The sequence below is a fragment of the Gambusia affinis genome, linkage group LG16 (assembly GCF_019740435.1).
Source record: "Gambusia affinis linkage group LG16, SWU_Gaff_1.0, whole genome shotgun sequence".
NCBI classification, from domain to species: Eukaryota; Metazoa; Chordata; class Actinopteri; order Cyprinodontiformes; family Poeciliidae; genus Gambusia; species Gambusia affinis.
The window spans coordinates 6,593,734-6,618,316 of NC_057883.1; the positions used below are offsets into that span (position 1 = coordinate 6,593,734).

Sequence of the window (24,583 nt, forward strand, 5' to 3'; positions counted from 1 at the left end):
ATGTTAAAGCGGCTTGCCATATAAACCTGTCATCACTTTGTCCCGTTACAACTATAAACCTTAAAGTTATTTAATTTGCAACAAACCAATACAAAGTAGTGCCTAATTATGAAGTGGAAGAAAAAAAATCTTATTCAAAATTTATAGCAAATAAAAATCTGAAACGTTTGGAGCTCGGTAGAATCACTTTTCATTTCAACAACAGCTTCACAACATGATGCTGCCACCACCAGATTTTAATGTGATGATTGGTGTTCATTTTTCACCACACACACACACACACACACGCACACACACACACACACACACACACACACACACACACACACACACACACACACACACACACACACACACACACACACACAGTTTTGCATCTAAGCCAGCAAGGTCAATTTTGGCCTCATTTGACCTAAGAAAATATTTTTCCAGACACAGACTCTGAGATTGAATTACAAGTTTGGTTTTATTTACCAATTACTTCAACAGGCAAATGTTTGCACTGGGATTCCTTAAAGAGCATCACAGTGAAGCGGCTAAGATGTCATGAGTACTTCTGCAAGGCAATGTGCAAACATAGAAATTTTAAATGAAGCTTTTATATGTGAGACCACAAAACTGGGTAAAGCCGCGGCTAAAAAATGCCAGAGCTAGCCGCGTATAGAACAAAATAGCTTTATACAAAGGGCTTGAACTCCCAGCCATGGAGAAATGGTTGGTTTCTGGAGCTGTTGAAGTTTTAAATATCCCCCAATCTCTGACGTTTGTCCGTGAAGTGTATGTCACGCGCCAGTTCGAGAGTCGAGCTGAATGCAGAATATTAATGTGAATTCAGTGTTAGGAAGTGCCACCAACGCGGACTGAAAGGCTTCGTTCACTTCCTTCGCTGCTGTTGCTAAGCTAATTCTAAAGCGGCGAAGAAAATTGACATCATCGTCACGTCTTCTGCTTCTCTTCTTCTTCTTCTTCTTCTTCTTTTTTATGGCGATTGGAAAGCAACTTTTAGATGTGCATTACCGCCATCAACTGCTGCTTCTGTTCGCTGATTGGTCCGATTGAAATTCTACCGGAGGGGGAAGCAGGGCTGTGAAGAGGCCTTTGGAGGGGCAGGGGCCCAAAGTTAAAAAAGGGCACAGTGAACAAGATCTTAAAACTTCGTACAACAACATAGCAACAACCCATATTGATCAAGAATCTAATTGGATCATACTATATCATTGCCATCATGTGGAACAATGCAAGGCAAATCTAGTCTATATTCTCTGGTTATGAAGTTAAGAAATAAGAAAATTTACTGCTATTTTACAAATTAAGCCCTAATAATATCTATTTAACATTTAGAACAACTTGGCTGTAGACTGATTTATAGACCAAAAAAGCTCTAAGGGGTTTTAACTCTATATAATGTTTTGATGTTAAACCTCTGAGATATAGAATTATAAGACTGGAATCTCAAGGCAAAGAAAACTCAGTAGCTGCTGGAAGGGGCCATTCAGGGGCCTCCAGACACTCAGGGCCCCCTAGAAATTGTTTAATTGTACCACAGACCATAGATTGATTTATAGAGAATAACAATGTTATTACATTTTATTCAATGCATTCAGCTGAGAAAAATAAATAGTACATTTAGAATTTAATTAGGACGTTTACTTTGTAAAAGTTTAAAGATTCATCTTGATAGTTTGATTGTTGTGTTACCATGGCTACAATATGGTGTAATCTTTGGTTTTCAATTGGGTTTGTTAACAATCACAGCAAATAACCAATTATCAGTGATTGATTTTAAACTGGGCCAATAAACCTGGTCTCCCTCTCACAGATTCACCTGATCGATATTTAAACATGTTAGTGATGCTGAGGTTCTTAACAGGACGGGTTCTGGGGGAAAGGGGTTCTGTCTAAGGCCCCATATTACTTTGGACCGGCCCTGCATGAAGAGCCGCTGCCATGCGCATCTCTAGAATCCACCTGGAATCTACCTGGAATCCACCTGGAATCTACCTGGAATCCCCGGTGGCCCCTATCAGTCCGCCGATGCTTTGGGGACATTTTGATTCATTTAATTGTGGCATGTTTGGTTTTATGCTGCGGTTCTAATTATTGCTCCAGTATTTTCTCTGATGTTTATTTTATGAACTCTAAATGCTCTGAATCTTCCTTTAACACTTGAGGTTCTGCAATAACTTCTATTTACACCCGAGAACCTCCAGCCCAGATCCAGTCAGCAGCGGCTTTAAACCGCCAGGTAGTGATGTGAAGGAGAAGCAGAGCGACGGGTGGTAGCGGGTGGTACCGAGTGGTAGCGGGTGGTACCGAGTGGTAGCGGGTGGTACCGAGTGGTAGCGGGTGCGTCACAAATCACGGTGACAGTAGCAGTCCCGTGTCTTATATCAGGATGTCTGATATAAAGACAGATATTCTTTCTATCTGTCGGTGGACCGATTCAGACTGCCTGTGGCGAACCGGGCTTTTAGTAGAATGACGAAGTTAAAGTCAGAAGTTTTTTCTGCGGCCGAATCGTTTCTGTGTTGGTGAGGGATCAGGAGAGGCGTTTTCCCGCTACTGCGAGCGCAATTACGGAAGTAAATAAAAACGTTTTTTTTTTTTGTCATTTTAACATGAGACCTATATTTTCATTCACAAACAATTCGTTGTTAGTTTTACACATGAAAAAAAAACGGTAAGTATGTACGCCTTCTCTGCAGATAAAACTCACGTGACATGGCGTTCGAGCTTCAGCCTGTCACGTGATACTCTCTGGGATTCACCTTGCTGACGTCAGCTGCCTTGAGCCTACGCAACATACTCAGCGACGTGCCAAGACAAGTTAACCGTCCTATGGCGTCACAGAGGCGGTTCTATACCAAAGATCTCTCAGTTGATTCAACTTCATTCACGAAGTGAGAGCCTCTAGCAACACATATCAGTCGATATTTCAGAAGAGTTTTGAGAAGAAATTAAACCAGTAAAGTTTGACAGAATGAGTTGGTTATCCGGAACTATAATCTGGATAGGAGAAGGATTGGGACTGAAAAATCTCAATAAGCCCAAACTGATCCTCACCTCTGAGGTAGAGATGCTCAGGGATAACTGGACTCTGGTACAAACTGGAATAAGTACCTCCTACTGTAGCGGCTCCCCATTGGGCCTGGTGGAAAAAACTAGAAGATTTTGCACAGGAGTGCCATTGTCTAGAAAAGACCTTCACAGAGCATTAAATCCACCACCTGAAGTTAGGCCAGTTTCCACACAAACGTATTTTGCTGAATTCCTGGATGTGCCATACTGGGGGAATATGAGGCTCAGAAAACTACAACGAAACGTTGTGGTTCCTGTCATGAAAAGAGACAAGAAGGACCAACAAGCTACAGTTGGATTGGAAACACGAAGCCCTTCTTCAAACCTTTTTCAGCAGGATATTCTTGGAATTTCCATAGGATATGCATTTGATGCTCTCAGCAACGCCTTCATGGCTTCCTTTGAGACCTGTTCAGAAATTTTAGATGCCATCCTCAATTCCCCTCAGACCTGTTCAGACATGTTAGATGTCTTCATCGAAAAAGAAGAAGAGACTCTAGATCGCTCGGATGATGAAGACGAGACCACTCCAGAGAATGAGTACCCAACAATTCTCCAGTTTTGAGTGAGTCTGTCGGTGTCTATATATAACTATCTATAGATGTCTATATAGATAGATAATTATTTATCTGGGAAGCTTCTGATGACCAGGGCACTTATTTGGCAGCATCCACTTAATTTCAGTAATTAATTAAACATGTTGATATGTGCAGCTGCCCGAACAGCGGAGCCTTTTTGTAGATGTGCTTCTCCGATGGCTTACACAGTCGATAGCTGTGGAAAGAATTTCTCATCAGGCTACGCTGCACCGTACCATACTGTACCGTACCGTCAGGCTCCACATAAGACAAAGCGGAGCCTGAAGACCCCTTATGATGGATAAGAACTTTGTATTTGGTGGTCTTGGTACGTGGAATGTCACCTCTCTGGTGGGGAAGGAGCTGGAGCTAGTGTGAGGTTGAGAGGTTCTGATTAGAAATAGATGGTCCCACCTCAACCCATGGTGAGACCATCTATATCTATACGCATACTAGCTCACTATAATGAGATACTATCTCATTATAGTGGGAGTATCTCAAAATAATGGGATACTATCTCAAAATAATGATAGTATCTCATTATAATGAGTATTATTATACTCATTATAATGAGTATAATAATACTCATTATAATAATATAAATAATATAATAATATAAAAAAGTATAATAATACTCATAATTATACTCATTATAATGAGTATAATTATGAGTAATACTCATTATAATTAAGTATTATAAACAAAGGCCTGTTTGTGCCCCTATCTCATTATAATACTATCTTATTATAATGAGATAGTATCTCATTATAATACTATCTTATTATAATGAGATAGTATCTCATTATAATACTATCTTATTATAATGAGATAGTATCTCATAATAAAATGAGATAACAGTATCTCATTATAATAAAATGAGATAATAGTATCTCATTATAATATATCATTATAATATATCATTATAATATAATGAGATAATAGTATCTCATTATAATAAAATGAGATAATAGTATCTCATTATAATATAATGAGATAATAGTATCTCATTATAATATAATGAGATAATAGTATCTCATTATAATATAATGAGATAATAGTATCTCATTATAATATAATGAGATAATAGTATCTCATTATAATATAATGAGATAATAGTATCTCATTATAATATAATGAGATAATAGTATCTCATTATAATATAATGAGATAATAGTATCTCATTATAATATAATGAGATAATAGTATCTCATTATAATGATCTTATTATAATGACAAACTATCTCAAAATAATGAGATAATAGCACGAACAGGCCTTTTTACATACAGATTAAAAATAAAAATTAATTAAAGAAATTTGGAAAAAAAAAATACTCTAAAAGCGCACTAGGAGCATCAAGGAAAAAAAGTGCAGGGGCTAAAGCTCCCTTCGTCCCCCCCTCTGCACGTGACTGGGGAGAAGTGTACGTTTGCATGGAGCATATCAAGCACCAGGCTAGCTGAGAGCGTCTCAAGGCTCTCTTTAATTCAGCTAGCCATTCCTCTGTTTGTGCTATGAACACGAATGAGTGAGTCTCTGCATAAAGTAAAATACACACATGAAAGTGATCCAAGATTTATGGGAGTCATTGAAAATATTAATTTTAGGTTTCACAATTGTTTCCAATTTGTAACGAGTAATCATTTTTGCTCTTTGTGTTTAGTCCAGGATGGCCTGAGAGGTTTAGCTAGTGGGGAAGAAAATCTGAATGGTATACATCTTGGTGTTATATTAATAAAATGATGAGGTTTTCAGATTTTACATGAGAAAATATATAATTTAGCCTTACAATTTGTTATAGACTTTGGTCCTTAGGTTTAAACTGGACAATTAAGCAATTTAAGGATAGATGCTAAAATTTAGAATTTAAAAACTTTTATATGAGAAGCAAGAAAAAGGACTACTGTGACCAGTTTTACCAGGAAGTCCCACTAATGAGCTGGCTAAAATGAGCATGTTATACCTGATTTTAGGGAACTAATTAGCGAAAATCAGTGTACTGTTGAACCACAAAAAAAAACAACACTATTTTCCACAACAGTCACTTGAAAACTACATAATTTAATGGGTGTTTAAGTCAGCAGAGGTAGGAACAATTGTTGCTATTCTATATGCAGTCAAACCAATTAGTTCATGTTATACATTCATGTTACACATTTTTGTGTAAAAAAAGACAACAACAACATGGGAATGCAGTATTTATGCTAACTTATATTGTGGGAGTCTCATGTCGGCCCATCCTGAATAAAGACCAGCTGCTTTTCCTCACACAGCGCCAGCACAAGCGAGAAATCAAACATGTGGACAGAGAAAAGAAAAAAAACAACAAGAAGTGAATAGCAAATGCAGAAGGTAAGTAAAATCCCTCATTTTTAGTAAACAGTGAGGAGATCCAGCTAGAACAGAGGAGGAGTATGTGAGGCGCATCTATAGAAAATGAGGTGGGCCATAATACATAAAGACAGAAGAAAAGACAACAAACCAAACATAATAATGTCTTCCAAGTACATTATCCCCATATGATTGTTCATAAAGCTTTCACAATGCAAAACTCTGCAAAACTTGTACACAAACTGCAACATCAAGGTCACTTAAGTTCTTTGCTTTTCTTAGAAATAAAAGATAATTCACAACAAAATAAGCTTTCATAAATAAACATTTAAACACACAGGTTGAAACCTTACTCCTTAGGTAAACAACTCCTTAAAAACACTTTTCTCAAAACACATACAGGTAAACATCATCAAGTAAAACCATAGACATACAGTACTGCCAGTGAGAGTTATGAGTCTAGGTTTCCATCTAAATCTTCATCTATATACAAAGAATAGAAAAAATAAATCATACACCCAGATATTTCTATTCAACTTTCTTAAGTTTCATAAAAACGATACATTTCAGCAAACAGCAGAAGATGTAATGACAAGGTTTAAAAGTTTCAGCACCTCCCCGGTACACAAACCGGCAGTGTTTTACGTATGAAAAGCACGGCGGGTGTGTGTTACAGATCTTTGTCTCCTGATTGGCCGTCTTCTCGCTCAGGATCCCGCAGATGATGGATTTTGATGAGAGCCGTTTTGGGGAGGTTGCTGAAAGAGAATCAACAGTTTTACCTGGTAGCCAAACTTTACTGTGACAGCACTGATGTCACACCAGCAGAGTTTGATGGTGTAAACAAGGGAAAGTGTGCAGGGAAAAAACTGTTTAAACTACCTTGCTGCTGGAAACAAATCATTATTTCCTGTGTAAATGGCGCAGTTCAAGTAGCCAATCTTTATTTTTTAACTTTTACATCTGATTTACGACGACAGAAAAAAAGAAGCTCTCAACATAAAAATCCACCCCCACGGTATAACTTTTCATATTTCTTACATCTGTGCTTTTTAAAATATCTCACTCATTAAAATACCATTTAAATGAATGGCGGACGGCTTCAAATGCTTCTACAACTTAGTGATGGTTGAAACATTAATACTTCCAGACAGAAACAACATATAAAGCTCAGAGGGTTGACGAGGCTTACGGCTGTTGTGCAGGTTTGCAATATCTTTTGCCGTTTTCATACAATGACTGTTGAAAAATTGGGATTTTTGGGTTCAGACACAAACCTAAACTGGTCACACGCCCCCGCTCTCATTGAGCCACTCTAAAGGGAGATAAAATACATTTAACAGGATTTACAGTAAGTTTTGGTCTTTTTTTCCCCCTCTAGCTCTCAGGGCTTTTTTTGGAGCAATTGGAAGTGAATTTCTCTGAATCTCAAAAACAAATTATTCAGCAACTGGTTCTGCAGGTTTCACCAACTCGAAATGCAAGACTTTTTAAGACCACGATGAGTGGCATTTAAGATCTATATCTCAAAAGAAATCCAGGCAATTTGCAATAATTTTGCTCTTACCCATAATAGACGCCAACCAGCTGGCTAGCTAGCAAGGGTATGTTAGCAGTGAACATGTCAGAGTGTGACTCAAACGTTTCCCCGACAGAAAAAAAAAAAATGCATAGAATATATGCAATTAAACAGACAAAATTTAAGACTTGTGATTAACATATTTAAGGCCAACTTACTTTTTTTAAAGTTATTTTGAGATATTCTAAGGCCTTAATTTTAGATACATGAATTTAGGACTTTTTAGGAACGCATGGACACCCTGGTATTATATGTGAAATGAGGCGTCACCTGGTGTTCAAGGGAGTGATGAAGATGAACTGCCGAAGGTGCTGCCGCTCGGACAGCTCCAGGAGGAGGTCCAGACAGATCCTCCTGTTGTGCATGTCCTGCAGGAAACAGTTTTCAATTCAGCCGAGTGTTCATGCCTTTTCTCCCCGTCTTGTCCAAACTCATACGCACGAGTCGGTGTTCTTCAAATGCTTTTTATGCGCTCACCATGTAGACGTCGAACTCGTCGAGGCATCTGAACGGTGATTCTGTGATCTCCCACAGGGAGAGCATGAAGCAAACGGTGGAGAAGGAGCGCTCCCCTCCAGACAGAGACCTCATGTCGCTCGCACCATCTTTGTCCTTGCCTGGAGGCTTTACCTTTGGAGCAAAACAGAATTAGCTATTACTCAAATTGTACTTACTCTTATTTTTTCGTAGATTTCAGAGACCTAAAGGTAACAGACTCCTTGTCTTGGAAGTGTGAATTATCCTTGAACATCAGTTTGTTACTTTAATACAATAATGAAAGCAGGCGTCTTCATTTTGTATAACTTGGTTTTTGTGCATCTGCGCATTTCAATTTAATAAAATCACAAAATCTCACAAAGCTTTTACTGCAAATGTCTTTGTACACTTGAAATAAGACAAAACTAACATACAAGCAACTTTTCAGCAAGAAATAGGAATTTGTTTTAGGTCAACAATTCCTTAATATTGATGAAAAAGTACCAGCTCCACTAGCAGATTATTTCACTTATCACTTGGGGAAAAATGTCTTGTTATAAGTGAAATAATCTGGATGTGGAACTTGTACTATTTTGGATCACTTGCATGTGCAAAACCAAGCCAAAGCAGCACTATATGTGATAATAAAGACGTACCGATATTGAAAGCGTCTCGTTGTTGTGATCAAAGATCATGGCGCCGCAACAGTTCATCTTGATTAAGAAGTTATTGAAGTAGAGCTTACACCTCACTGAGAGGGATCTTAGGGAGGAGAGGAGAGGAGGAAATTGTTGTTCTGGTATATAAAGTGTCATAGTGTCATACGATGTTTGACCCGTTCCTGATTTCCTGTGGTTTCGCATGTTTCTCATTCAGGACATTAAACCAATTTAAATATTAGTCAAAGCCAACGCAAGTAAACACAGGATGCAGATTTCAAATTAAGGGAGGACAAAATAAAGCCGACCAAATTTACCTCCAGAGCCGAGTGACGACTCACCCAGGTCACAAAAGACCCCACAGCAACATCTGAAGAACTTCAGGCCTCACTTTCCTCAGCTGAGGTCAGAGGTCATGCCTTCACCGCAAGAAAAATGGCCAAGACTAAATCACTGCTGATCAAAAATAAAACTTGTCTCACTTTTCCCTTTTAAACATTCTGCGGATTGACGAGACCAAAAAGTTGAACTCTTGAGAGGGAGTTTTCTCCGTTACATCTGGTGTGAAAGCAACACAGCGTCTCCGAAAGAGAACATCACACCGTCAGTGAAACACGGTGGTGGCGGTGTGATGGGTCTGTTTTGGTGCTTCAGGACTCAGAGGACTTGCTGAGACAAATGGAGCGGTGAATTCTGCATCCTGAAGAAGAACATCCGGCCGTCTGTCTGTGACCGCGAGCTGAAGCAGACTTGGGTTCTGCAGCAGGACCATGATCCAAAACACGCCAGAAAGTCCACCTCTGAATGACTGAAGAATGAAGTCAAAGTCCTGACTTTGACTTCATTCTTCACTTGATACCAAGTGACCCAACCATTAGATTTAGGGGCGATCACTTTTTCACACAAAGCCATGTACAGTACAGACCAAAAGTTTGGACACACAGTTGTGTCCAAACTTTTGGTCTGTACTGTATGTTTAGAAGTTTTTTAAACACCTTTACCTAAAAAGTGTTTTCTGGGTTTACTTGTGTTGGCTTCGACTCCCATGTAAATTGGTTTGATGTTCTGAAACACCTTAAAACAGGAAATTGCGGAGGGGGAAAAAAACCTTTTCACACCACAGTGAAACGGCATTCATAAGTGTAAGATAACAGTGAAAACACATCTGAAATGGCGATGGCTGCTTCTCTACCTGCGCATTATTTTGTATCTGTTCTGCCTGTCTGACATGATGTTGTTGAGCCGGTCGATGAACTTGCGCAGATCCCTCACTTGGTTGGTTTTCTCTTTGTAGAGCGAGAGGGCCTTGGCGTACTCCCTAATGAGGTCAGAGGGAAGAAGTTGGCAAGGCGTAAATATTTCTGACTTAAACTGCATGAAACCAGGGCACAAGATGAGTTAGGAATAGCCAAGAGGCAGATCTGATGGAGGTACAAAGGAGGCTCAGCAGAGGTTCAGCCGATCCAATGAGAATGCTGCTTCTATTAATTCTCCCTCTTAGTTTGGCTTCTCTCTCTCTCTCTCTGGCATCCCAGTTTGACTGTCTTTGTTTTTTGTCAATGTGTGCATTACAGCTGCTTCCTTTTCCTCTTTACCCTGGTGATCTCTTTCTGGCGCTTCTCTCGTTTCTCTCTTTCCTACTGCATGTGACCCAGAAACGGGTCAGAGCCCAAAATCCTGGAGAAAGTCCTATTTCCTAAATTGCAACTGGAGACGAGAGGAAGGAGCTATGAGTTGGTATTGCTGCCATTATGTACACAAATGTTCTGCCACTGACATAAAAGAGGGTCTATTAATGGTTCTGAACTTAGCTGTCAATTGCTAAAAGAAACCTGTTGCTTCCTGTCGTCCTTTATGACGTCTTCCAATTTCCTGTCTTGGTCTGACCTGTTTCAAATAACTAAACTGTGCATACATTAGTTTTTGTTCACCTTGGACTTTATGTGGATCCTCCACAGAGATAATGGCAAATCCGTAATCGGGAAAGCTGAAGACACGAACATCCAAACGTATGAAAACGTCTGTGCTCAGCACATCTTTCTATGTGTAGTTTGCCATCGACGTGGGAGCAGAGAGACGCCTTCTGATTGATCCGTGCTGTCGCTCACCTGATCACCAGCTCCTGCTCGCCGTGGTTTCCCTCATAGACCTTGAGCTTCTTCTTGAGCCGTGTGATTTCCGTGTCGATGCTCTTGGTGGTGGAAGTGACGTGCTGCCGCTCGGGGCTAATCTGCATGGCTTTCTTCACGTTTTCCTGTCAACACGTCAATCATGTCTGGTCAGAGTCTGGTCTTCATAGGCGAATAAGCTATCGATTAGGGCTGGAACGATTAATCGGGTATTGAGATAATCGTCAATAATCGATTTAGTAATCGATTCATCGTTAACTGGGGTATACAGACTCGAGAAAAGGCACAACATATTCCGAGCAGTAATTAAGCCAAAACTGCACAAAGTACATTTTGAATTTAAGATCAGGACGTTATCTGTTTGTAAAACTCCTCAAGCTGCAGCTTCACCCGATTCAAATTCACCGAAGGAACGTTAAGTTATCGGCAACAAAATGTTCATTTTCTTATTTAACAAAGGAATTTAATCATTTGCACATTTTAGGATTTTATTCAGCAGAATGTTTAACTGGAAAATCTGTAGAATGTGTGAATTTTTTTTATCAGATTAATCGTCAGAATAATCGGTTACTGAAATAATCCTTAGTTGCAGCCCAACCATCTGTCCCGAACTGCTGAAGTGCATAAACTAGGTTTACTTGAAACAGACTGGAAAAGTAAAAAAGACAAAAAACAAGCAGAGTTCTCTTTACCTGCAAGTCTTGCTCTTTGCCTGAAAGTACGCTTTTCATTGCTTGGATGTTGCCCTCGTGCCCTTTCAGTTTCTTCTCTAGCAGTTTAAGGTTGCGTTCGTGTTTTAAACACTCAGTCTCCAGTTTCAGCTGCTCGTCCTGGATGGCAAGAACAACAACAAATATCCTTTTCACCATCAGGAGATCCTTGTGTTTAAATACTAGATGACAAAAGTAGCAGCAGAGAACAGACTAATGCATTACTACAAAACGTCACAAATGTCAGCGATTCTTTGTCACCTTCAGTGGTTCGATCTCCTCTAGCAGCTGATCGATTTTATCGCTGACGGAGGAGTACTTGGAGTCTGCCTCTTCTGATGTTTTCCGCTGCTTGTCAAGTTCTGCCTTTGCCTCCTGAACGGCTTGTTTTTCCGCCTCAATTTTCTCTTGGTTCTCCTGGGCAACTTCCTCCTGCGCATTGAGATTTCAGGCGTTAATCTGGCACGGCTCATGACGAACGTTGTGTCCGATTCTGACGGTAACAAAACTGAGAAAAGCTGAGGGTCACCAAGGAGGAGATGTCATGACTTTGCTCCTCATTAGCCGTCTCCAGCTCACTTATTGCTGCCTTGACCTGGTTCTCAGAGTCCTGCGATGCAGCCAAAACAGAAAAATGATAAGACAAAAAAAAAAAAAAGGGGGGGGATTTGAAGGTAATGATGCGGCAAAACTAGATTTAAGAGGTGATGTTGCCTCTCGCTGACCTGAGTCTTCTTCAGGGTCTTGATGGTGTTGGTCAGGCTGCTCTCCATGTGAACTATGTCTTCGCTGACGGAGTTCACCTGAAGCTGGAACCTGGACAGCTGGGCTTCGAGATTCTCCAGGTCTGACTCCAGCACACTGCGACACACATCAGAGATTTTCTCTCAGTCAGCGACTCCCACCAGTTCAGACTGGACTCAAAACGAGTTCATTTCAGCATCTCTAAAGCCAGAATTTGGGATCAGTGTCCGGTCAGAGGCGATGCTGAAGAACCAGGAGTTTGTCCTTTTCTTTCATGCCACCGAAACGCACCAGTACAATTGGCAGGTTAGGGTTCAGAGTGTGTTCCTGTTCTGGGTGTGTCTATGAACTGATGTTGCGTTTTTCCACAGAAAACAAAAAGGTTCCACAGCACAAACTGGGATTTTTCTGCATAAACCCCAACGTCACCTATGGATCGAAAGCAATAATAATGAAGCACGGCACCAAAGAATGTGCAGCGGTTTGTTAACCTGTCAAAATGAGCAATGCATCAATTAATTGCACAACAAATATAATTTCCATCTGGAGAACAGACATTAGAGACACTCCCCTTTAAAGTCGCAAAGAAAAGCCGGCATGTTGAGAAGCTCTGCAAACATTTGAAAACAAGTACGATGTTTGCACTACCTGCCACTTCTGCCTGTTTTTCCTGCCTGAGCTTAATGATTATTATTTTTTGGAAATGCTATTTTGGTCACTGAGTCTTCATAATACATCGTTTTAGTGTTCACAATTGTAACTATTGTTGTTTCTGTTGTTTCCCAGTTCCAGTGTTGAATATTCTTCAGTTGTTTTGTTACTTGCTCAGCTAGAACTTGTGGCGATGGAACGGCGTCACTTCTGATGATCTTTGTGTGAAGCTGCACAACAGAAAAAAGCTCCAGCGTTTTTGTGATGGTCTGCAGTCAAACTGGGGCTCATTTGACCTTCTGGGCAATCCCAGGTACTTTCGGCTCAGTTCACAGTTCATTCGGCTGATGATTTTAAACTAGGATTATGGCAACACGATAGCTGTAAAAGCTACTTAAGCGTTCGTGCTTTCATAAAGGTCAGCTGAGATATCCAATTGTGTAAAAACCTTTTACAGCAATTTTTAAAATGATTTTGAAACCATTTCAGGATAACCATTTGCACTAAGGGAAGCCAGAGACAGATCAGAAAAATAAAGTGCGTAGAAATCCACCCTGATGCTGAGCTGGCAGACATTTAAATCCATTTTTAATATTTATTGAAAGGAAGCAAAGACTTTCATGGACTCATAGACAGCATAACACTCTCATCACAGCCTTTATTAGGAGATTTTTACAAGTAAATTTAATGCTTTTTCACAGTTTAAGTTATAAAATACAGATTAAAGCGATCACCGCTTAGGATTGCTGATTTTAGGTTTGAATGGAGCAGACACACACTGCTGCTGCTGCTGCTGCTGCTGCGTGTGGTTCTTCTTACAACAAGTTACGTCTCACATGCTTTAAATATTGATGACCTGTTGATTATTACAAACTACCACTGTGTTTTAATTAACCACTATGACGCATCACAAATTATGTCTTTCGGCAGTAGAGTGTAACTCGGATTAAAAAATCCATTCTGCAAACACATTCCCATACAGTTTGTAAGTGGAAGCACGCGGCTTTTACACTACAGCCGCTACGAAGCAACCTCAGGTTAATCGTATATTAGTCTGATTTAATCAAGCTGTGTTGGGTGGGGATCTGCGTCCCGAGATCGCAGCAGGAGGAGGAGGAGTCGCTCTGACCCAGGGAACGTAATCTTCATAAACGACCCAGTTCTCTGACCCCACAATGGCGGCGCACACAAAAGCAGCCCAGGTGAAGAAACAATTCCAAGATATTGAGCTCCAGACAAAAAACATTAATGAAATAAAAATGCTACGTCACGTTTAAGGCCTGGGATACAACTATGCACGACCGGCAAGATCATTTCAAATATCTATCTGTAATGGCCTGACTGTTGGTTACATTCTGCTCATGTTAATTACGCTGCAAACCCCATCATACACCGGACCAGAGTGAGTCAGATCCAAACTTCCTGCACTTTCTGTGTTAAGAATCGACAAACCAAACCAGTCCTGCTGTCTTCCCAACTGCATCTTTAGCTGCCGAGCTGAAAGCGCTGCCCAGTGAGGTTTGCAGGATGGCAGCTGTTACTGAAGCAGAAAAAAAACAAACGACTGCTCTGTAATCCATTGACGTAAAGAATGGAGAACATAAAATATCTACTTGCTTAAAGGGGATCTGCTATGCAACATTCACTTTTTACACGTTTGTCTGCTTCCATTTGGGTTTCTACTGCTTCTAAAAACAGCCCAAGATGTTTTTTGGCAATAGGATACAAATTTTTGGTGTCTGAGAAAATGAGCCGATTTTTAAGTTACATCCGACGGGCACTGCAGCGTTACCTAGCAACCAAAGCAAAACTCAGCCACATGACGTAGTAACCCAAGCGGAGCTCCAGCCCCCTCAGTCAGATGGTTTTACTGCTGTATTCACTGTACAACTTCAACTGGACAAGACAAGTTTTGTTGTTGATTTACCATCCAGAAACCTCTTGCTGCATTCTTGTTGATTGTGTGGGAGGCTCCACTTCTGCTTTTCAAAGATGTATGGTTGTATACTTTCATATCTGTTTGCAGGCATTTTCATGTGTGAGTGTAGACATTGAGTTTGAGGGCGTGGCCAGCAGGAGCTTATTTAAATTTAAAGTGAAAACAGCTCATTCTGAAATCATGTCAAAATAAGCTGAACTGAGCAGATTAAAATCTCGTTATATATAATATAATGTTTTGTATAGCCTGTATACCTGTCCTAATCTGTTCCAGGAAGAATAATAGGTCATCTTTAAATTTTATTGTTGTTGTCTTTTTCCATTTCCTCTGGAGTAACAACACAAAGTTGTAGTTTTATTCATTAACATTTAACCTGTTCAGCCCAGAAAACATAGCCGGTTTCAGGTCACACTCCTTTCTATGGCAGATTTTCAGGGCCAACTGTACATCTTATGCGTATTCTATCACGAATAAACCCCAAAGTACTCACTGTATTTCCGTCTCAATATCTCCACTGAGGTATTTGGCCATGCTGAACTCAGAGGTGTAGTAGCGGTTCGGGAACACCTGATCTCCCTCAGCCGTGAAGGCTTCGCGGCAGTTCCTTGGAGGCCGGCCTTTCTGCATGATCCTCCTCGCCTTGTCATTTTCCTGAAACCACACATTGATGCACACAGTGAGCAAGAAGGTGCAAAAAAAAAAAAAAAAACCCCAGAAACTAACAACTACATCAGTCCAGGCAGACACCAACTTTGATTATGAGAATGGTTTCTATCCCCCTCATATCAATCAGACAATTGACGATGACAGGAGTTGCCGATGTGATCGTGTCCAGCACGGTCTGGTAATCTGGATGAGATGCTTTTCTGGTCAACAAAAAAAAACAAAAAAAACGAGAAAAAAAGATTTAATTCAACAGTTCTCATGAAATGCAAGTGGAATAGAAACAGCAGCAGGTTCTTACCGCGCATGAACGTTGTAGAGTTTATCGGTGAAGGGGCTAACGATGATCTGCGGTCTGTTGCCTTTCGGATAGAAGCGAGACATGAGCCGCTGAAGGACCGACTCATCTTTGTAGTTGTCGCAGCAGAACGCCTTCATGAAGCTCCGCAAACAGCACTCCACCGCCAGGGCCAGGGTGGGATCCTTCAAACTGATGCAAGCCCCTGAGGTCAAACAAGAAGTGTTATGCAACACATCAACAGAGTAGTCTATAGCTGTGCAGTGGAAGGGAAAAAAATATGTGCTTTTCAATATTTACTATGAATAAAAATACTGGGGTTTTCATTTGCAAGCAGCCCCTGTAACTGAATGGCCCAGTCAAAGTCCAGACCTAGATAGAGTTAAGAATCAGTGGCAAGACTCAAACATTTCTGCTCCATCCAGTTGTACTGAGCTTGGGCTATTTAGCAAATAGAAGGCTCAAAATCAGCTACAGTTGCAATGAGAAGTGATTCTACAAGATCTGACTCAAAGCTGCTACGTATAAATGCACTCCACACTTTTCAGATTGTTCTGTATACACATTTAAAACATGAATCGCTTTCTTCTACATCACAATTACGCACTAGTTTGTGCTAGTCTTTCACGTCAAATCCTGATTTAAAAACACTCCAGTTTGTGTTTGAAAGCATTTCAGGGCTACAACAACTTTTGCAAACTAAGTGGCAACTAAGATGCTTCCTGACGGCGTTGAAACTGTATCACACGTTCACAATCAGCACGACAGCACTGATAGTCACCAGCTATCTAAATACGGCATCACAACAGGAAATGGCATCACACTAGTTGATTAGTTGCCTGCTTACTGATTATGTCGCCATGTTTGCTTTAGAGGCGTGAACATTACTTCATCAAAATACAACATAAGCTGAAATATTATATTAAGATTTGACTTTTTCTTTAATCGCCGTGTAGTAAAAGACTTTGAAGAGCAAACTGATTTATTTATTAAGATTTAATGTGTCAGACCAACACAAAGTAGCACATTTTGTGAAGTGGACGGAAAATGCTTGATAACTTTTGATATATTTTAAAATAACAAATGTATTAAACCTTTCCAATAAATCAACAGCCTCCAAGAATATGCATCGTCAGAGCAATTCTAATCAGTGATCAACTACAACAGAAATATTAATATGCTAATATTGATACTGGCCCAAAATGTTCATATTGCGTCTCTAATCATAATTTATTAATATGCTTTGATCTGCGACAGCGAGCCTCTTTCTTCCTTTCTTTTTTTTTGCAATTTTTTCTTTCATTCTTTCAGTTTTTATATTAATCCCGGACGACAAACATGAAACCAGAACAACGTGAAAACGGTTAGTTACCTATTGGCCCGACGGGTTTCTTGATGAAGCTTCCCGCAGCGAACGCATCATTAATGGCAGCAATCAGGTCAGGAACATCGTCTCCAAACCGCTTGAGCTTGTTGGATCGACTGGCCAGGAGCTGGTTTTTTCTCTTCTGCTTGGACTCGTAAGCAAACCGCACACTCTTTGCTTCGACTCTAGTATAAAAGAAGGGTCTTCATTTATTATTTTTAAAGGGATGAATCCTCACTAGCCACAAAAAAAGAAAAAAAAAGAAAAAAAACCTATCCAGGGAGTTAGCTTGTATGAGTAGCAGGAAGTATTTCTCGTACCTTAGCTTGTCCCGTTCTTCTTTTCCTTTCAGGAGAGCCTGATGTTTCTTCTTGATGTCTTCATTCAGCTGCGAACACGTCCTCTGCAGCTCCGCCAGCTGCTCCTTCAGGTCGCCCAATGTCGCCTGTTGTCTTGAGTGTCTGGTTTCTCTGCTGTTGTTCAGTCTCTCGCTGACGGCAGAGGAAACATTTCAAGTTGCTGTGTGGTCTTCTAGAAAACCAAGCTGATAAATACACTGCAAAAACACGTCGTCTCACAAAGAGACTTTTTGGTCTGGTGTCTAATGCAAATATTAGTGCATTTGAAATAACTTTCCAGCAAGAAATAGGAGATTTTTTTTAAATTCAATAACTCCTTAACATTGATGAAAAGGTGCTAGACGTAAGTGAAATAATCTGTCTGTGGAAAAAGACATTTTTCCCATTTTATAAGATAAAATGTCTAGTTCCAGATTATTTTACTTATAATAACAAGCACTTTTTCATCAATATTAAGGAATTATTGGCTTAAAACAACCTCCAACATCTTGCAGAAAAGTTACATATGATTTAGATTTATCTTGCTTCAAGTGGGCTAAGATATTTGCACAAGAAACTGAACCATAAATACTTGGTAAGATTTAGTGTTTTTGCAGTGTAAGATGTCTGAACACCACCACACCTCGCTTGAGCCTTATTAATCTTCTCCTGGAGAAGGTTCTGCTCGCGTTCTGTTTGCTTAAGCTTGTTCAAAGCCCGGAAATAAACAAGCTGTAAAAGAAAAAACAAATAAAATTTAAAATAAAAAAGACACACACACACACATCCCATCTATTTAAGAGAATAATTTAGAAAGTTGTAAAGAATACCTCCTGCTCCTTGTGAGCTTTGCTAACGAGCTTTGCTTGCTGTTTAAAGTTGAGATTATCCTCTCTGAGGGACTTCTGCTCCTCTCTCAGACTGTCAGCTCTCTGTTTAATCACCTGCAGCCTTTTCTCCGTTTGTGCGAGCCTTGACTGCAAGAAAGAAATAAAAATAAATAAGCAAAAGCTGCCCGGTAAAGACAAGGTGCATTTATAAAAAGACTTGGACATTCCAAATGAAGGGGAATTAACTTGTGTCACACCTGGCAGAGGTGCAGGTTGTCTTCATGTTTCTTATCTTTCTCTTCTTTCTGAATTTCGTCCTTCAGCTGCTGTATGGACTGCTCCTTGTCCCTGACCTAAGGGTGATAAAACATACATGTTTATCATGTTTAGCTTGTTAAACATTAGATATCCCAGGAGGAACGACGGGCGATGACATCCTGTTTTATCTAGTTGAAGTTAGTTTCTTGTTTTCTTTCAACAAAGTTATAGTCAGAAAAATAAACATAAATTAGTTCCAGTCGAGATTCTTATTTGTTTCTTTCCAGGATAGAAAGGTTTACCAGGTAATTTACCTTTTAGACATTAAAAAAAAAAAGTCTTTGGAGTCACACAGTTTTAAAGCAGAACTGGAATGTCATAACTAGATTTGATATGGCATCTGGAAATAAAAAGCATGGCTATCTGTTGTTTTTTTATTTAAGAAAAGAAAAATAAATCTCAAGTGGATGTTTGGCCAAATAACAGAACACAGAAAGTGGGTGGCGTGAGTTCTACAATTGTTCCCAAACATCTTTACGCAGTAAAAGAAGCAGACCTTTTCTCCTTTAAAAAGGTGGAAAGGATGGACTTTTTCTAAAAAAAAACAACAACAACAACGGTATCTCTGTTCAGAATACATCAAAATGTATCAAGGTTATAAATCCGCTAATCTCTTATCTTCAAGGTGAGGAAAAACCAAGGATTGAGGAACCAGGATGAAGCTGGCTGGGTGGCTACAACGGATAGCTGTAGCACTGAATCAGCAGCTACATTATTGAGGCCATTACAGGTGTTGTTTGTGAGCATAAAGTTTTTCAACGAAGAAAATGTGTTGGAGAGCGAGGTTTTCTTTAAGTACAGCCACTGCAACCTTCATGGAGAAAGTTATGAAATTAAATCAATAAGCGCTCGCTCCAATTGTTCCTCCTGCATATTCACCTATGATCAAGACCTACAGAGGCAAGCCATTGTTTTCTTCATCTCCGAGTCAAACCAGCGTTTGACTGCAGCTGCCATGCATGTCTTTGTATAACAGTATTTATTTTAACTTCCCTTGTTTTTACCACAAATAAAGAACTGGGCTGAAGAAACTTTTCGGGCTGAAGGCGGGTTTTAAGAGTGCAACACAGCTTGATTTTGAGCAGCAAACAAAGACTTTCAGCTGCTTCCATTCACTGCTGCTGTTTCATGCAATATGCTTTGCTCCTGCTTTCTTTTAAATCGTTTTAACATACTCGGCTTCGGATGAATATAAGTGATTATAACTAATCCCGGTAAGAGTCCCAAAAACACCCAAAAGGAGACATTGTCTGCTGAACACATTGACGTCAGACGGCATCTTACCAAACACCACGCCATTTGTTTCTTCAGGCTCTCCAAGTTCTCCTTCAAATCACTGAAAGACGACAAGCTTTCATATCGCTCTTTCTTCTGCAGGAACTCCTGCTTTAAGTCCTTGAGACACTGAACACAAAACAACACATTTTTGTTTTTTAAAGAAATATGTCACAGTAGTGCGAAAGTATCAGCAGCAATTTTGTCTCTTAGTTGCCTCTTAAAACAGAGCTTAGAAAGTGTATATAAATTAAGCCTCAAAAATTAAGAGACTGGAGAAGAACGGGAAAAATAAACAAATGAATAGATACAGTACAGACCAAACGTTTGGACACACCTTCTAATTGAAACGTATGGCAGTGTATTAACCCACCCTAAACTACAAGGTTTAAATGTTTCACCATATTTTTGAACTACAGGATAACTTCATAATTCAGGGACACGAAGTCATTGATAAATATGTGGATTGGAAATCAGAAGATCCATCAAACATCTGGCAGATTGATCAACTCCAGAGTAAAAGAGGTAAACGCAGGTCTGTACCTCCTCTTGCCTCTCAACCTGTTGCCGTGTGATTGTTTCTGTGTGCTTGATGTGGATGTAGTCTCTCTTCATCTGCTCGAGTAAAGTTGCTTTCATGAAGAACTAAGAATGGTAAAACAACACAACTTCAGCTCGAAAGACAAAGCTAGCCCAATGGAAACTGGAATGAGTGAACTCGTAGCGAACGGGACCTTGTATTTGTCCGACTCGTTTTTCGAATGCAGGAACTGTTTGCTCATTTCTTGGCTGAGAATGGATACTGGATTATCCAGCTGAAACACACACAAAATAACACACACTCCCTTTCAGAACCAGAACCACTGATTTTCCTTAAAAGTACGGTACTTCAAATTTAAGGAAACATATAATTGTTACCTGGATGTTAAAGTGGTCCAGAATTGCTACTAATTCTTCTTTCTTGTTGGAGACAAGTTGACCTAAATATGAAAGAACAAATAATAACCCCTTTAACATAATTCAAATCAATTAGAAATAGTTAATATTAGATACAGTAACCCACTGAAGGAAATTGTTACAGAAATATTCAGAACAGACCAGATTCATGCTTTACCTGCACACAGTAGTGTGTATAATGACATCTAGAGATGAAGGAATGAGTGAATGGAATATCCAGTCCAGTTTATTTATATATACAGCAACTCAACAGTAATATTCAGAGTAAATTCAGTCTAAATTCAAATGCCGTCATATTAAATTGATTATATGACCAAAGTAATTTGTGTTGATTGTTTCAAATTGTTGACTTTGCAGGAGGCATCATAATATTAGAATATTGGGCAGGTCTGGACGTGTCTGTGGAGCAAAAGAATTACAGTACTGTACTTTCCAGACTATAGAGTGCACCTGGATGTAAGCCGCACCTATAACTTAAAAAATTTGCAAATATATAAGCAGCGGTTGTCTCCAAGCCGGAGGTATCCACGTGTGTCAAAAGCCATCCAGTGTATATGTGACTTGTAACACGTAGACGAGACTTTTGATAATGAAAGACAGACGGAGGATGTGTGTGATGAAGTGATTCTGGGGCTGAGTGCTTATAAATCACAAGAGAAACGTGAAGATCGCCATCAATGACTTTTCCTGGTAGGCTACTGTATTTATTTTTATGTTTTTAAAACAACCGTGTTCAGAAAAAAACATTTTTTCTGAACAAAGCACAAATAATATACACATTTGTGTATAATACTGTCCATATTTAATTAAAAGCTTAAAATAAAACATCTGTATAGCACCATTATGTGTAAATATAATGGACAATATCAATGTCAATTTTGTCTCGAGGCAAAATTGACCCTGGAGCTTGTGCTGCCTTCTTCATCACGCTGCAGTCCAGCATTTCAAAATCCATTGGTAAAAATCCACAGATTAGCTGCATCCTTGTTTAAGATGCAGCGATCACAGCGTGTAAAAAAATAAAAGACGTAGTGGGTTTAGTGTGGAAATTACAGTAAATCTCACACACCCTTAATCCAGGCATGTTATTTTAACATGAAGAACACAACTAGTACTTGTTGGAAGCTCTTTGTGTTGATAAAACCAAAACTCAGAGGATCAAATAAATCTAACTATGATGTAAAAACTGTCTATGTATGTGGAAAAATCACCTGATTTGCTTTTGAGTTTGTATCCCCGAGATCCATCGCTGGAGATGTGTTGTTCGACGGTGATGTAGTCACCATACAGATCCTTTTTGTAGGCATCTGCTCCTCTGTTCCTCAGCTTTACAATAACATCTGCAGTGCTAAGAAGACGAAGAGACCCCAACCCCATGACCTTCTGGATGTAAAGAAAACTGCAGCAGCCAATCAGAAACATCATCAATTTACCTTTCTCCAGTTTTCACAAAATCCTTCAGCGACACTCCCCTGTTTGTCATGGTGGCTTTCCCACCGAGGCCAACAATCAAGCCGGTCAGAATGGCACTTTTTCCACCTGGGGATGAAAACACCACCAACAGAGAAAGGGCTAATGAATCAGTGCACGGCTGAAACAATTCCTCCAATGATTCGAGTACCTCGATTATTAAAATTCTTCAAGGAAAATGTATCTGTCTCAAAGCTTTGTTAAATTACGCTTTATTATGTAGCGCACTGAGTTCCGCCCGGATCATTATTTGTGGAGGGCAGCGCTCTTACTTCCACCTATGAGTTGTTGTGAAGTGCTAGCAGCATGGTGTTGAATTGTGCAGCGTTTTGCCAGGGGTTTGGGGGACAAAAAAGAATTGTTGAACTTTGCGGTGTGATGGTAGCTTTTGTGGCGTCGTCATGGTTTTGGAGCGAACAGTAGAGGAGGGGGGAAAACAAAGAGAGAGATCCGACTCCTCTGATAATCCTAAAAAATATTCTATAGAGTACTCGATTACTAAAATATTCTTTTACCACAGCCTTGAGTCAGTGCATGTAAAGCATGCCAAACATATGCACAGAACTGCAAGATGAACTAGAATGCAGTATGCAAAGTGCACCCAGCACCGAGTCTGATCATTGTTTACAGTAAACTAAAGCTTTCACTTCTTACACACAGTTTTTTTAATGGATATAATTCATAACCAGCTGCAGTGCAACTAATATGAGTTTCTGTACAAAGAAATATTATTAAATTGTAATTCAATTATGCAGTAAAGAAGGATGTTTAGCATGCCTTGCTAAATTAAGCATGTTGTTCTTCAACCACGGACCTTCCTGAGACTAAAATACGCCTATATGTGTAAAACACGTCAGTTATAATTAGCAACACATCAAAGGGCGCTAAGCATGAACTTACTCCCATTGTTGCCCACGATAAAATTGACATGGGGCCCAAACTGGACTGGTCCAAAAGAGTGGTGGCACATGAAATTTTTTAAAGTGATGCTTTCAATGAGTCCAATGTCTCCCTGCAGCCAGAAGAAAAGACAAAATAGTCAACAGATAATGATATCGTAAAGGAGCAAAACATGACTTGAGGTTTAAAAATATACATGTATCCTACCGAAGGGGAAGGAGTGGAGATGTGTGAAGATAATCCCTGGCGATTTGTGTCCGTTGCATTTTCAGCACCTGCAGCTGTCACTCGCCTGTTCTTCACAGTCGATGCATCAATAATCAGACTGGCTTTTCGCTTACTCATTTTGAAAGAGTCACTGAAAATACAACCAACCACATCAGGTTCAGTTTAAGAGCATGGACAGTTTATACCGATTTATACATGGCGTGGATTAATGTAAAGCTGTGAACGTTAAAAATAATCCCCAGTTTTAAATGTGAACATATAGTGTGCTTACATGATGCTCAGGAGTGAATATGTGTAACTGGAACTAACTCTGAGGAAATGTGAAGAAGCTTATTGCAGCAGGAAAACAAAGAAAAATGTAGCTAACAAAGGAAAGAGGTGGCAGCAAAGTTTAAACTAAACTGTATAGAAAAGTTCACCCACGTACATCAGCTTTGCTGCATGTTAATATGCAAGAATGCGAAGCTACTACAAACTTTCGGCTATAATTAGTAACACAAGCCAGCCTGCCAAACACTGAATCTGTGAGAAAAGCTAAAACAAGCCAACTGTTATGAAGCAGGAAGTCATGGCTTGGTAAAGATTCACGCAAATAATGAATACGCCACAGGTGCCTTGAAAACAGTGATCAACTAAGGCAGTTACTTGTTATTCAGAGCAGATGAAGCTGTTTTTCCACCACACACGAAATCTATCCAAGCGCAAAAACAGTCAGCATAGCAGCCGCAAACCGAAATGAAACATAATCACAGGATCATTTCCTTGTTTCAGCCTTTCTTCGATTCCTAAACAAACAGTAGAAACACACTTACCATCATTCAGTATCCTGCAGCCGTCCACAATAACATGGGGCCACGGGGGGCTGTTCCGCACTTCCTGCTCGGACTGTGCGAAGGAAACCACAGCAACACGGAACTCAGAGCGCGTCCTCTGATTGGCTGACGGTACACCTGCGTGAGCGCCCGCGCGTCCGAAAACAAGTAGTTTCTTTGTTTTATTAAGTATGACTATATAAACCTGTGAACCGTAGACATTTTAGAAACCCTGGATGCTATCAAAGTATGTAA

At 39.8% G+C, this 24,583-nt stretch overlaps 1 protein-coding gene across 3 annotated transcripts; it reads right to left on the reverse strand.

Moving 5' to 3' along the window:
- Positions 1-5,699: 5,699 nt before the first annotated feature.
- smc6 (structural maintenance of chromosomes 6) lies at positions 5,700-24,436 on the reverse strand. 3 transcript variants are annotated; one of them, XM_044141841.1, is made up of 27 exons: positions 24,329-24,436; positions 23,496-23,646; positions 23,289-23,400; positions 22,352-22,457; positions 22,130-22,266; positions 20,880-20,941; positions 20,696-20,776; positions 20,505-20,606; positions 19,971-20,090; positions 18,626-18,721; positions 18,369-18,515; positions 18,182-18,270; positions 17,521-17,691; positions 17,207-17,385; positions 15,838-16,039; positions 15,625-15,739; positions 15,364-15,524; positions 12,265-12,400; positions 12,069-12,149; positions 11,801-11,971; positions 11,522-11,659; positions 10,809-10,954; positions 9,893-10,018; positions 8,698-8,803; positions 8,042-8,194; positions 7,835-7,932; positions 5,700-6,743 (listed from the first exon to the last, which is right to left on the reverse strand). In XM_044141841.1, exons 2-27 carry the CDS (start codon positions 23,631-23,633, stop codon positions 6,656-6,658), a joined length of 3,261 nt encoding a protein of 1,086 aa, XP_043997776.1. In that variant the 5' UTR covers positions 23,634-23,646; positions 24,329-24,436; the 3' UTR covers positions 5,700-6,655. The 3 variants fall into 3 exon arrangements, with proteins under 3 accessions (XP_043997776.1, XP_043997777.1, XP_043997778.1); XM_044141842.1 differs by having other exon boundaries at positions 24,162-24,332; XM_044141843.1 differs by lacking the exon at positions 24,329-24,436 and adding an exon at positions 23,788-24,110.
- Between the last annotated feature and the right edge of the window lie 147 nt (positions 24,437-24,583).